The 13,708-nt window shown below is 40.5% G+C and overlaps 1 protein-coding gene across 1 annotated transcript; it reads left to right on the forward strand.

The window, feature by feature from the left end:
• Positions 1-206: 206 nt before the first annotated feature.
• Positions 207-860, forward strand: LOC137501490 (uncharacterized). The gene is made up of 2 exons (XM_068228534.1): positions 207-385; positions 477-860. Exons 1-2 carry the CDS (start codon positions 212-214, stop codon positions 672-674), a joined length of 372 nt encoding a protein of 123 aa, XP_068084635.1. The 5' UTR covers positions 207-211; the 3' UTR covers positions 675-860.
• Positions 861-13,708: the final 12,848 nt, after the last annotated feature.

Here is a 13,708-nt window from a genome sequence, read left to right on the forward strand (position 1 = left end):
CATGGTTAAGGCAGAATGGAGTTTCTCCACCAGAAAATGCCACAAAAGATGAGCTGCAAAGGTTGTGTAATATGAATCGAAGTCACTTAAAGAGGTACAGAAGCACGTAAACATAAGTTTAGATAATGTTGTTTACACTCGTGTATTTGACTTTCATGTATGCATAACAATATTTCTCTGTTTCTTTAAAACCAGGTACATTGTTGACGAGATGCTGCACAGTGAAGGCCATACTGTCTTACGACTTCCTCCATACCACTCATTTTTCAATGCCATCGAATTTGTATGGTCTGTGGCAAAACAGTATTATAACAAAACAGTGGCTTCAAGACCTGGTCACGGATTGGACAGAGCTACAGCTGTGTGGAAAGAATCTCTTGATCAGGTAGGCCAAGTGGAAATGTTATTTATTGTATATATGCAAGTGGAGTTTATAATATACTTGTCAGGTTGTGATACTTCAATATATCCTATAGGCGACAGCAGAGATGTGGAGAAATGAAGTAAAACACACTGAGAAGAAGATTGTCGAGTTCTACAATAATGAGGTGAGAGGTCTTCCTGAAGTGGAGGAACTAGTCATTCATCATGGAAGCAGTGAATCGGAGGAGGAAGATGAAGAAGAAGAAGAAGAAGAAAGAAGAGAAGCCGAGGAGTTAGCTGTACCATTGTAAGAGCCATTCCATGAGATTAAGAATGTTATAACTTTGCTGGGAAATAATACATTTCTGATTGCCCCGTCCTTTCTGATATAACGAAGTTACATTTCAAAATTGTGGGAATTGTGTATCTACAAGTTACAGGGCGGTATAGATGTGCAGGTGGGGATCAGTGTCCAATCGGAGTGGAATTATCTAGAACTGCTGTGGCGCAATGTGATGAGGAGCGGGCAAGGGGGGGAGAGAGAGAGGGAGACAGCACTCTGTCACCAATACACGATGTAAACATTGTACGCCTGTTAAAATACTGACATAACTTAAATTTTATACACTATCTAATGGTTTTCCACAGTTCTCTGAAAGTCACAACTCACGTATACTGTATATATATAGAGAGAGAATTACATATAAAAATACCTGTGTACACAATAAGTAGCCCACATATTAAATATAAATCAATTTGCTTTATGTCGCACCAACACAGATAGGTCTTATGGCGACAAAGAGGATAGAAGAGATAGGAAAGGGCTAGAAGTGGGAAGGAAGCGGCCGTGGTCTTAATTAAGGTACAGCACAAGCATGTGTCTGGTGTGAAAATGGGAAACCACCGAAAACCATTTTAACGGCTGCCGACGGTAGGATTTGAACCCACCATTCCCCGAATGCAAGCTCATAGCTACGCGACCCTAAACGCACGGCCAGCTAACTCGGTCATCTTTGAAAATGTCTTTTTCTATCAGCAGAGGCTTTTTTAAAATCGTCATATTTTGTATAGGCTACAGGAGATGTACAGTAGCCCACTGGTTTTCTGATTAAACATCATTTATTTAATCTATTGCATCAGTCTACTTACATACTCACTGTCCACGTACATCGGTAACCTCGTGATTCGATTATTGAAGTATTGTGCAATGATGCGACATACAAACTAAGAGAATACCGAGTGGTTCTTCCAAATATAAAACAGACAATTTCGAGTGGTCATGAGCATGACTCATAGTCATAGGGTAGGCTAAATAATAATGTTATTGGCTTTATGTCCCACTATCAACTTTTAGGTTTTTTTTGAGACGTCGAGGTGCTGGAATTTAGTCCTGCAGGAGCTCTTTTATGTGTCAGTAAATCTACTGACATGAGGCTGAGCACCTTCAAATACCACCGCACTGAGCTCGGCCCTGCCAAGTTGGGTTCAGAAGGCCAGCGCCTCGACCGTTTGAGCCACTCAGCCAGGTGTGGAGGCTAGAGAGCTGAGTTTAAGTAATTGTCGAACGTCAACTACTTATAAAGATACTGATTGATTAAACTAATACAGTAATTAGAATAACCTAATTGACTACCTACTTACAACCTAGGTACTTTGGAATTGTGTTCTATCTTTTTAACACTGCAAATAAATCCATGTATTGTTTAAAACTCCCTGTAAGAAGAGGACAGTGGATGCGAATAGGTATTATTTTCAAATGAGCTGAGCTCGAGAGTCCATTATAGCATACGATTTTTTCAGTGTACCATGACTCTGTATGTATTGCTTCAGAGGAAGTTCGGCTCCCCGCCAATGTCCAGTGTACCGATAATGAACCATGTGTGTGTTGTGTCTCACTGATCCATGACTGCGTACGATTCTTTCAGTGTGCCATGATTCACTGTGGCTCACTGCAGCGAAAGCTCGACTCCCCGCCAGTGTCCAGTGTGCCTATAAGGAGCCGTGTGTGTCGTGTGGCTCACTGAGCCATGATTGTGCATGATTTGTGTGCCATGAGCTTGCCGTTCCTGTGAATCGATTCACTCGGACACTGAATGAATCGATACACTGCTTCGAATCAAGCACTCAGTAGCCTACACTAGTAGAGGTACATAGTACATTACCATTAAGATAGATAGCATTGCAAAGTAATTTGTCTTTACCATAATAACAATAATAATAATAATAATAATAATAATAATAATAATAATAATAATCGTATGGCCTCAGCTACCATGTGCAGACATTTCAAGTTGACGCCATCTGGCTGTCTGCTCGTCAATTTTGACGTTCCGTTATACTCTAGGCCCACTAGATGGCAGACCGAGTAAACCGAAACTCTCTTGGGCGTCTGTGGCTGAGATTTAATGAATTTTGTCGGGTAAACACCAAATGCGTCACCAGAGATCTTTTACATGCCGACATCGTACGACATGAAGTGTCGAATGGACTTTTTTCTGCCCTTCAAAAATCCGACTACCTCTGCCGGGTTTGAACCCGCTATATTGGGATTCGGAGGCCGTCACTCTACCACTGATCCACAGAGGCAGCTGTCTTTACCATGAAATACATCGTCGTCGTACATGACTGAATTACTATCAATATATCTTAGAGAAACTGTAATGTACATGAAACCGAAATTGAGTTAATTTCCACGATACATTCTTCCTATATAAAGGAGACCATGTAGCTTATCCACCTTCATTTCAGCCACATAAATATTCAGCAAAAATTGCAAAATCACATTAAAGGACAAATACAATTTTTTAAGTAGAAATAGTCTGGAACATAGATTAGTGAGGTTGGACATCCTGCGCGTCATCATTCAGGAGTCGCTGTTGAACATACTGTACTTGTCAAAACTAGTAAGTTTCTATTTTACACAATAATAGTGAAATGTTGATGAAGACGACATACACCCAGCCCCCGTGCCAGAGAAATTAACCAACGGTGGTTCAAATTCCCCACCCTGTCGAGAATCAAACCCACACCCTGTGACCAAAGGCCAGCACGCTAACCATTTAGCCATGGGGCCAGACAATAATAGTGAAAAAGCATGTTCACTGCAGCTATTGTTGACAGGATATTTCTTCTCTTTAAAGAACAATGAGTACCACGAATTAATATCCTGTTTTGTTGATTCCTGTAAACTTTGTATGTACGGTTTTGGTTCGCCAGTTCCTAGCGTATCTACTGAATGAAAACTTTGTAGACCAATGGATTCAGTTTTATGTTTATTGCCTTCAGTCGTCACGACAGTTTTTTCAATGACAACAGTCGCTCAATTACAAATCCTGTCAAACCTAACCTAACCCTGCGACAATCAGTGGTTTTCGATGGATCACTACCTAACCGGTCATTATAATTTGTTTTCGGTGGATCACAACCAAACCTGTCCCTATCAGTGGTTTTCGGAAGAATACAGTGGTTTTGTCACAAGTCAATACAGACTCTTGAATCAATGTGTGAAAATGGGAAAGTGTAGAAAACCCTCTTCAGGAATGCCAATCTCTAAGTCCATAGTCTTTTCAGCGTTGTCACACAGCTGAAATTCACTTTAGAAGTAATTGTAAAAAGTCGTATATAGGCTCTACAGATACATAGTACATTACCAATTCCATCTCGATTGCTATGATACGCACACTGCATAGCGGTTTTGCTCTATAGATAAATCATATTATAGTGAAAAAAAATTTGTTTAAAAAAAAATCTGTCTGGCATGAAGGTCCAGAAGGAAAATACTTTCATTTAATTCTTATTTATGTGCTCACCACCCTAGTAGGTTTAAATAAACCTTATAAATACGTTGTAAGACCCATTCTCGAATATGGATCTGCATGTTGGTTTAATAAATTCCCTAGAGAAAGTTCAAAGAAGAGCGATGCGTTTCGTAACTGGGAATAGAAGGAATACCATTAATTGGGAAAGTCTTGAATCTAGAAGAACTAGAGCTCGCCTGTGTGGTCTTTATAAGAGCTATACGGGAAGGGCTGCTTGGAGTTGTATTAGGAATAGGTTATAACCTCCCTCATTGTATCACTATTTGCAGCGATAGCCAGGAAGCGTTAAAAGCACTATGTGCAGTTAAAACAACATCAAAAATGGTATGGGAATGCCAAAGGATGTTAGATCAGCTGTGTGAATTTAGCTCAGTTACCCTATTACGGGTCCCTGGGCACACAGGTATCAGTGGAAATGAAGAAGCTGACAAACTAGTGAAACAAGGCTCAAAAGGTCCTTTTATAGGACCAGAGCCCTTCCTGGGAGTGTCACTCCGAAGCGTGAAACTGGTAATATCCCAGTGGACAAACCAGTCTCACTTAAGACATTTGGAAGAGGTTAACTATAGCAAGGCAGGCACGTGAACTTATCAAAGGGCCTAGCCAAAGTTATAAAAAGGTCCTGATAAATTTGAATAGGACCAGAATGCGAATGGTAGTTGGACTGTTGACAGGCCACAATACCTTACAGAGACACCTACACATCATGAAAATCAGTCAGGATCCGATGTGTAGAAGATGCGGTAGGGAGGAGGAGACCTCCGCGCATGTGTTATGTCAGTGTGAGGCTCTTGCAAGCACTAGACATCGATACCTTGGCTCACATTTCGTGAGCCTGGAAGACATCAGGAATGCCAACATCCGGGCACTGGTATCCTTTATAGGAGCACTAGGTCTGGACTAGGCAAACCCGTTTAAGGGACACAAAGGGTCTTCACAGACCTACGTGTGGAGCCCTGCGAAGGCAGGGTTCACCCATTCTTTATCTATCTATCTATCTAACCTCCCTCATACTTATCGAGAAATTATCATAAGCATAAAATTAGGGCCAGAAACCAGCATACGGATGTATTGGAAATAATTAAATTGTGTATGAAACTGTACATGATGCTGGATTTAGAATGACTAGTAGTATTTCTTGTAATATTCTTTTCCATGGAATTCCTTTTTGTACTTGAGTTGTTGTAGTTGTTGGGTAGTATGATTTAACTTTATTATCACTTGTAGTGTTAAGCTAGTAGTAAGTTCAATCTATAGTATTGTAATTTGTAGTGTTAAGTACTGGAAATACTTAAGTTGTGTGTGAATATGTATATAATGACACTGGATTTAGAAAGTTTAATTAGTAGTATTTCTTGCTTGTTGTAATGTTGTTGTTGTTGTTGTTGTTGTAGGGTAATTACGGTTTAACTTCACTTTATTATCACTTATAATGTTAAGCTAGTAGTAAGGTCAACCTATAATATTGTAAGCCAAATTGTTAAGCACTGTAAATACTTAAGTTGTGTGTGAATTTGTATATGATGTTGCTCGATTTAGAATATTAAACTAGCAGTAATTCTTGTTATATTTTCCTTCCATATATCTGCTTCTTGTACTCTTGTTGTTTGTTTGTTTGTTTGTTTCTTTGTTGTAGTTGGGTAATTATGTTAACTTTATTATCACATTACTGTAAGTGACCGTTGCCACCGGGGTATTTCCCATTTGCAATTTATTAATAATAATAATGAGTGACAGAGGTTTAACGTAATTTGGAAGGAATGTTTTGCGTATGATAAATGAGTACCAGTTAACTATTGGGGGCAAAGGCGGTCATGCGTTGAGCTAACCACTCCACCCCACCCCACCAAGTGCCAACGTCATGGATAGTGGAAGCCTTCACCTTCCCCCTTTCCAATGGCTTTCATGGTTTGTACGGAGATGACTTTGCTTTTTGCTTTTTAAATATTAGTATTCATGTTTATTATGTTTGTTTATTCATACCCCTGCTTTGTAATTCAGTGACCATGGAATGGCTCTAAATGTTGTAAATTATATTTATATTTACTTGTATTTATTTCCTTTTTCCTTATTGCACACGTTTGTTGTTGTTATTGTTATTACTACTACATATCGCTTAACATGTAAATAAACTAATATTTAATGCAGTAAATAATGCTTATCTCTTCGGATTCATTTCTTCGTTGCGTATTCGTTTTGCTATGACAACATGACTTCTTTATGATATAAATAAATATAAAATAAAAGTATTTCTTCCCAAACATATTTGTTATACGTGCACCAATCAGAGAACCAACTAGGGAAGTACCTCTTACTAAGGTGCATAATGTTTTTGCATACATGTATAATTGAAGAATTGAAGATCCATATACAGGTAAGTGGGTCGCCCATGTGGTAGGCCTATTACGCGTCATAGGAAACTGAGTGAACTGGCTGTGCAGTTTGATCACATTGCTGTTAGCTTGGTTTCAGGAGATGGTGATGTATTCGAACCCCACAGTTGGCAGGTCTGAAGTTTTTTTTTGCCCGTCATTTTCATTTCAGGCTAGTGCTGTGTCTGTACGCTTATTTACATCTTAAATCCTAGCCCTCTTTCCTATCCAATTCTTGCATCACAACCTGTCTTCATGTGATTTAAGCCAATATATATGTAAAAATCTGGTAATGTTGTAAGCTTGAGATACACCAACTTGTAAGCTGAAAATATGTTTAAAATGCCAAATGCCGAAAACCGTAAAAGTTCTTAGTGGGATGTAAAGCTGTTAGCATTATTATTAAAAGGAAGGACATATGTCTTATGTGGTAAGTCCTTGAACTTGCAGAAACCGCAATGAATTATTCAATCTATATTCCCTCCCCCCTTTCTTTAAGAATGCAGTTATAGTAATGCATACATCAGAATCAGAATAAAGGCAGGAAATGTTTAACATTATTTTAAGCAAGTGAAGGAGAGAATGTATGACTAGCTCATGTTGGCGGATTCGAGTTCGGCGGTATTTGAAAGTGCTCAAATACTCCAGCCTCATGTCTAGATCTACTGGTACATAAAGAACTCTTGCGGGACGAAATACTGGCACCTCGGTGTATGTGAAAACGATAGAAGTAGATAGTAGAACTAATATTCAATTGTGCAGTGAGCTTGCAGCTGACCTAATTTCCGTTCACGTAGCTTGGCACATTAGTATTCCTATATGTTTCCTGATAACCGTGAAGATATAACCAGCCTGCAGGCTGAAAATATGCCCAATCTCTCTCCTTAGGCTACGGGTTACCGGTATTGAAGAGAGAAGGAAATGTTCGCGCAAAAGAAAGGGAAGTCATTGGACTTTCGAAAATCACACTGCAAAGACTTATTAAACAAATTGCATCGTTTAACACGCCCCTATTTTCAAGAATATGGTTATAGTACGCCTACTGCATATCAAAATAAAGACAGATATATGTAACATTAATTTGAGTGAGAAAGGGTGTTTATTTCCTAAATTTCTCATTGAGCGTGGAAACCGACTTAATTATGAATATCTTGATTTATTTCATCTTAACTTTTATCATTTACTAGGGTAGGGAAACATTTATTATCGGTGTTTACATTGAGGTTAGTTTGTTTGGTTATGTCTGGTGATTTTAATATGTAACCAGGCAGGTTGGCAGCAGTGATCAGCCATTACAAAATAGAGAAAAGAAGAGCATCGGGCGGCGATATTTACTTTCTGGGGTATTTCGTTACGTGGCTATTACTATAATATCGGAACGCTGACTTTACGGGAGCGAAGTGCGGCTTCCGGGGCGACTAGCTGTACGGCATGGAGGCATGACTGACGTATACGTACAGGTATCTTAGCGAATTTTAAACATTTAGGCGTAATGTCTCTTGCAAATATCACGTGATTTACCGTGAAATATATATTTCAGAGGATTAATAGCAATTTGAAAATGAAAATAGCTAGGATTATTGGATAAAATGAAAATATATTCTAGGCCCGATTATTCTTAAACGCTTTTTTCTTTAAGAAATCACAAGACAGTAAATGCGTATACCTACACTAAAAAAGTACCAAACCCCTGGCGCAACAACCACGAAGGGCCAGGGCCTACCAAGCAACCGCTCCTCAGCCCTAAGTCCTGCAGATCAGAAGGTGTCGTGGGGTCAGCACGACGAATCCTCTCGGCCGTTCTTCTTGGTTTTCGAGACCGTTACATACACTAGAAAGGCAATAAAATAGATGTCATACAAACGAAAAATATGCATAAAAAATAATAGTCTAGTGAGTTTAGACGGGAAATATCCCCGAATGGTGGTCAATTGAAAATACACTGTAATCAGTTTTTGAACCATATTTATTATCAGGACAGAGGGAGCATACGTATGCGTGTATATTTACATACACAACTTCACATTGGAATATACACTTCTTCTTCTTCTTCTTCTTCTTCTTAATCTGTTTACCCCCCAGGGCCGGTTTTTTCCTCGGACTCAGCGAGGGATCCCGCCTCTACCACCTCAAGGGCAGCGTCCTGGAGCTTTAGACTCTGGGTCGGGGATACAACTGGGGTGGATGACTATTACCTCGCCCAGGCGGCCTCACCTGCTATGCTGAACAGGAGCCTTGCGAGGGGATGGGAAGATTGGAAGGGATGGAATATACACTTAATCAACAAGATATAATAATTATACACTTTACAAAATAATCAATCACCAATGATCTGCATTTAGGGCATCCACCCAGGTGGCAGATTCCCTATCAGTTGTTTCCTTAGTCTTTTCTGAAATCATTTCAAAGAAGTTAAAATGTATCGAACATCTCCCAGTTTGTTCGGCTCCAACCCACTTTTTCTTTTAATATTTCCGGACGTTTCCACGGAAATCTGCAATTGAAGTTATAAATTCCGCAATAATATCATTCTGACTTTAACCTATAAAACGTAACGTACAACATTTAATGTGCCAAAATATCATGTAAGATATCCCCATAAACATAGAATACTTAATGACAAGAGCCAAACCGAAGAAAATAGTAATTATCGTTTTTAAAATACCATATTTATAGCTATGCAGTGAGATAATGCTTGGACTGTGGAAATGAAGCTTTTGTGAGTTCACATCTGTTTTCTTCTGCTGCCTGTTAGCGCAGCCGTATGCTACAAAAGAAATAGGCATCTTGATTGTATCGCAAATTTTACGTACGGTCAGATATTATCAAAAGAGTCCATCAAACACAACACATCAGCCAACTTCCAGGCTCTGTATCTTGTCAACACGAGGGGGCGTGACTAATCAACGAACAGGAAGCAGTTTGTTGCGAGAGCTACCACTACGGTCAGCATGCCAGTATTACGTATAGTTCAATGGCTCCAACTAATGAACAAAACAAAAAGGACCTGGAAGATACAGATAGATTCTCGAACCTCCTGGGTGCCAGATTAGCGAATATCCCGAAAATACCACGTCAAGATCCTAATGGGCGATTTTTAATGCACAGGTAGGACGAGAACGGAAATACAGGAAAATTGTTGGGCTCTACCCAGCACACAAAATACCCAACAAGAATGGAGAACGCCTCATTGAACTACTGCATTTTATAAACATAACCTACAACTGATGTCAACACACTTTCGTCAATTACCTAGAAAAGAGACGACATGGAGATGCCTAATTAAGACAATAGGAGAATTCCAAACACACCATGTTGCTATATCTCGAAGATACAGTCCGGAAATCATTAACATTACCGTAAAAAAGGGAATAAATATAGACTCAGATCGCTACTATCAGCAATAAAGTCTCGGCCAATCCCTCTCAACAAAAAGAAAAACGAACCTACCATAATTCGCTTTGATACTGTAACCGTCCAGGCTTCTCCAGCCCTACTAATTTAATATAATATCATTTTACGCGATATCATTTGATATAAAGTTGATCCGCCATCGGCAATTATTTGTAATAACATATTTATTCAACGTCAATCATTTGTAATCAAGGCATTTTGGAATCATATTGTATATATGATAACATCGTTTTATTATTTAAATTATTATATTATGAAGGATAAGAATTCATTATGTTGTAAATACGGTCAATATGTTGAGACATAGTTGTTTTCATTTCATCTCATATTTGTGTATACGGAGGGTTATTCTTGAAGTTTGGGATTTTGCGTGAGTCATGGGTTTATTTTATGACCAAGGCTAGTAAACAGCGACCCGCGCTCGAGGCTTGCAAGCTGGTTAGCTATATCATCGCCACGCCTTCTGGACTTGTCGAGGAAGAAGAAAAGGGGAGTTGATGCTTCGATCTATCGAATCAGATACTTCGTTGTATATGAGTTTTGAGATTGAACTGTTACCAAGAGTGGGGGTGAGCCCGGATATATACTGATTCTCAACACGAGAACGGGACCTTACAGCCTTACAACCTTACAACCTAACTACGTGAACTCCATCACTACTACTTCTACTGTGAACATCTACTTTGAACGACGTGATTTGATTTTTGAAACAGTGTGTGGTCGCTCCGCGACAGAGTTATTTTTGTACAATGTACACTGACTGACAGAGCAAATGCAACACCAAGAAGGAGTGGTTCGAAAAGGATGAAAGTTGGGGAAAAAACAGAGACGGCACGGACGAATAATTGATGTTTATTTCAAACCGATATGCAGGTTACACAATGCCCACGGCATCGACTCAGTAGGATGTAGGACCACCGCGAGCGGCGATGCACGCAGAAACACGTCGAGGTACAGAGTCAATAAGAGTGCGGATGGTGTCCTGAGGGATGGTTCTCCATTCTCTGTCAACCATTTGCCACAGTTGGTCGTCCGTACGAGGCTGGGGCAGAGTTTGCAAACGGCGTCCAATGAGATCCCACACGTGTTCGATTGGTGAGAGATCCGGAGAGTACGCTGGCCACGGAAGCATCTGTACACCTCGTAGAGCCTGTTGGGAGATGCGAGCAGTGTGTGGGCGGGCATTATCCTGCTGAAACAGAGCATTGGGCAGCCCCTGAAGGTACGGGAGTGCCACCGGCCGCAGCACATGCTGCACGTAGCGGTGGGCATTTAACGTGCCTTGAATACGCACTAGAGGTGACGTGGAATCATACGCAATAGCGCCCCAAACCATGATGCCGCGTTGTCTAGCGGTAGGGCGCTCCACAGTTACTGCCGGATTTGACCTTTCTCCACGCCGACGCCACACGCGTCTGCGGTGACTATCACTGACAGAACAGAAGCGTGACTCATCGGAGAACACGACGTTCCGCCATTCCCTCATCCAAGTCGCTCTAGCCCGGCACCATGCCAGGCGTGCACGTCTATGCTGTGGAGTCAATGGTAGTCTTCTGAGCGAACGCCGGGAGTGCAGGCCTCCTTCAACCAATCGACGGGAAATTGTTCTGATCGATATTGGAACAGCCAGGGTGTCTTGCACATGCTGAAGAATGGCGGTTGACGTGGCGTGCGGGGCTGCCACCGCTTGGCGGCGGATGCGCCGATCCTCGCGTGCTGACGTCACTCGGGCTGCGCCTGGACCCCTCGCTCGTGCCACGTGCCACATGTCCCTGCGCCAACCATCTTCGCCACAGGCGCTGCACCGTGGACACATCCCTATGCACGGTAACTAGACTAGACGGTAGGGGTCACGCGCAGGCTGGCTTTGGCTGATGACGTCATCGGGTCTCCTCTGGCCGGCTAGCAGTGAACGCAACCCATTGTATTTGCGCGTTTCTGTTAATGATTTGCTTGTTTTTATTTAACCATTTGCTTAATATTTTTCAATTTTGTCAAATGTAATTGCCGGTTGTTATGTGTAGATAATTATATTGTAATTTATTTGAGTATTTTTCAGAAGATTACAAGTAATATAATGACCCTGTGCTTAACGAACTATTCCAGTAGCTTTCTCAGTATTAAATTATCTTTCGCCTCGTAAATAAAGTATTTACGGTTCGGTTTTCGTATTTTCTATCCATCCAGTGATTTTAGAACGATTTTATACATAGATTCATTTCTAAAACTCGTTACTAAAATTAAAAAATATGACCAATCGCACGGAATGTTTTTTACCGTTGTTTTGGCGAATTGTTGGTGTTAAGTAGTGTTGTAAACACCTAATATTATATTTATGTATAAGTAGCTATTTATAAATGTGTATTGGCCGATTGAATGTTGGTAAAAAGCCCCTGAAGAAACGTCAACCTCTTCCACCATATCAGGGGTCACTCTTTTTTTGGGGGAAAGAGGCTTCCACAGGCTTAGGCCATATAGACCTGTGGTACGGAGAAAACCCTCACAGTCAGAAAATGCGATCAAAAGTTCAATATTTAAAAGCACCTAAAAAATACACCCAATTTTTATGATGGTGCTAAAACTGCATACATATTTACATTATATAGGTACCACACAAAATATTTACACCTAGATGTTATTTCGTTGTTTTACATTATTTAAATAATTTTCTTAACTTTTTTCACACTTTTCCTCTTTTCATTAGGAGTTCGTTTACACCTCTTGTAAGAATTCATGTGCCTAAGTTTGTTTATGTTTTTCATCCTTATGAAGGTTCTGGTTCTAACAAAACATGAAACAACAAAATCTTCAAGATCAGGATATTTTTTCTTAATTTTTTAATTTAACAATCTAAAGACTCCTGGACATTTCATAATGTAGTTTCCATGGAAGGCACTAAATTCATTTTCCATTTTAATAATAGAATTAATGCACTCATCCGTGGGTTTCATTTAGTACCCTCTCGAAATGTTTTCTAGCCAATTCCTAGGTGAAGGAGAAATGTTCACGGTTTGGATCCCGTATATATTATCTTTCTGGGGGTACTTTTTCTTCACCCTATAAGCTACATAGCCAGCAATCATTTCTAGTAGCTCGTTCTTCTCTCTAACTAGTTCGACAGACATGTTTGCATTATTTTCATCTTGAAAATGTTCCAGAAGTCCATTGTCAGCTGAAGTGAAATCATCATCCTCATCCTCATCCTCAACATTACAATTTTTGTCGCAAGCTTCTCGATTTTGGTTGGACACTGCTTGGCAATGTTCGTCATTATCAAGTATGAAGTATTGAGGCACCTCATTTTGCGCAGACAAAACGTCTGCGCTCAGAGATTGGACATTTTTTTTTTTCATCTGGACAGTTTTTGCTGTTTATCACTTCACCTGCATTCCGGCTTAAACAGTGGCGGCTCGTTTGGGAGGCGCTAAGGCGCGCGCCCCCCACGGGGTTCCATTAAATTCGGGAATTTTAATCTTAAATGTTAACAAGGGAAATATTTTACGTACTGTAAGATTATTATCAAGGGCGCGAGTGGTACTGTACTGCGGCACGATGCGCTGCTGGCCCCGCGCAGGAGGGCGCTCTATCATAGCGGACCAAATACTCCGAGTCTCGCTTGACTGGCCTTGAGGGAGCCAATCAGAGGCGCAGTAGAGATGTGCTGTTCTACGGAGATTCCGGCGCGTTTCTGCCGCGGCCAATTGTTGCAGCCAACCTACCCGAAACACTGGTGATCTGATT

This window comes from Anabrus simplex, chromosome 7 (genome assembly GCF_040414725.1).
Source record: "Anabrus simplex isolate iqAnaSimp1 chromosome 7, ASM4041472v1, whole genome shotgun sequence".
NCBI classification, from domain to species: domain Eukaryota; kingdom Metazoa; phylum Arthropoda; class Insecta; order Orthoptera; family Tettigoniidae; genus Anabrus; species Anabrus simplex.

Bases quoted from the DNA above. Each gene is read 5' to 3' on its own strand.
- LOC137501490 (XM_068228534.1), top strand. From the start codon at position 212: ATGCTGCACAGTGAAGGCCATACTGTCTTACGACTTCCTCCATACCAC. The intron at 386-476 runs GTAGGCCAAGTG...TATATCCTATAG, and splicing joins GGAAAGAATCTCTTGATCAG to GCGACAGCAGAGATGTGGAG.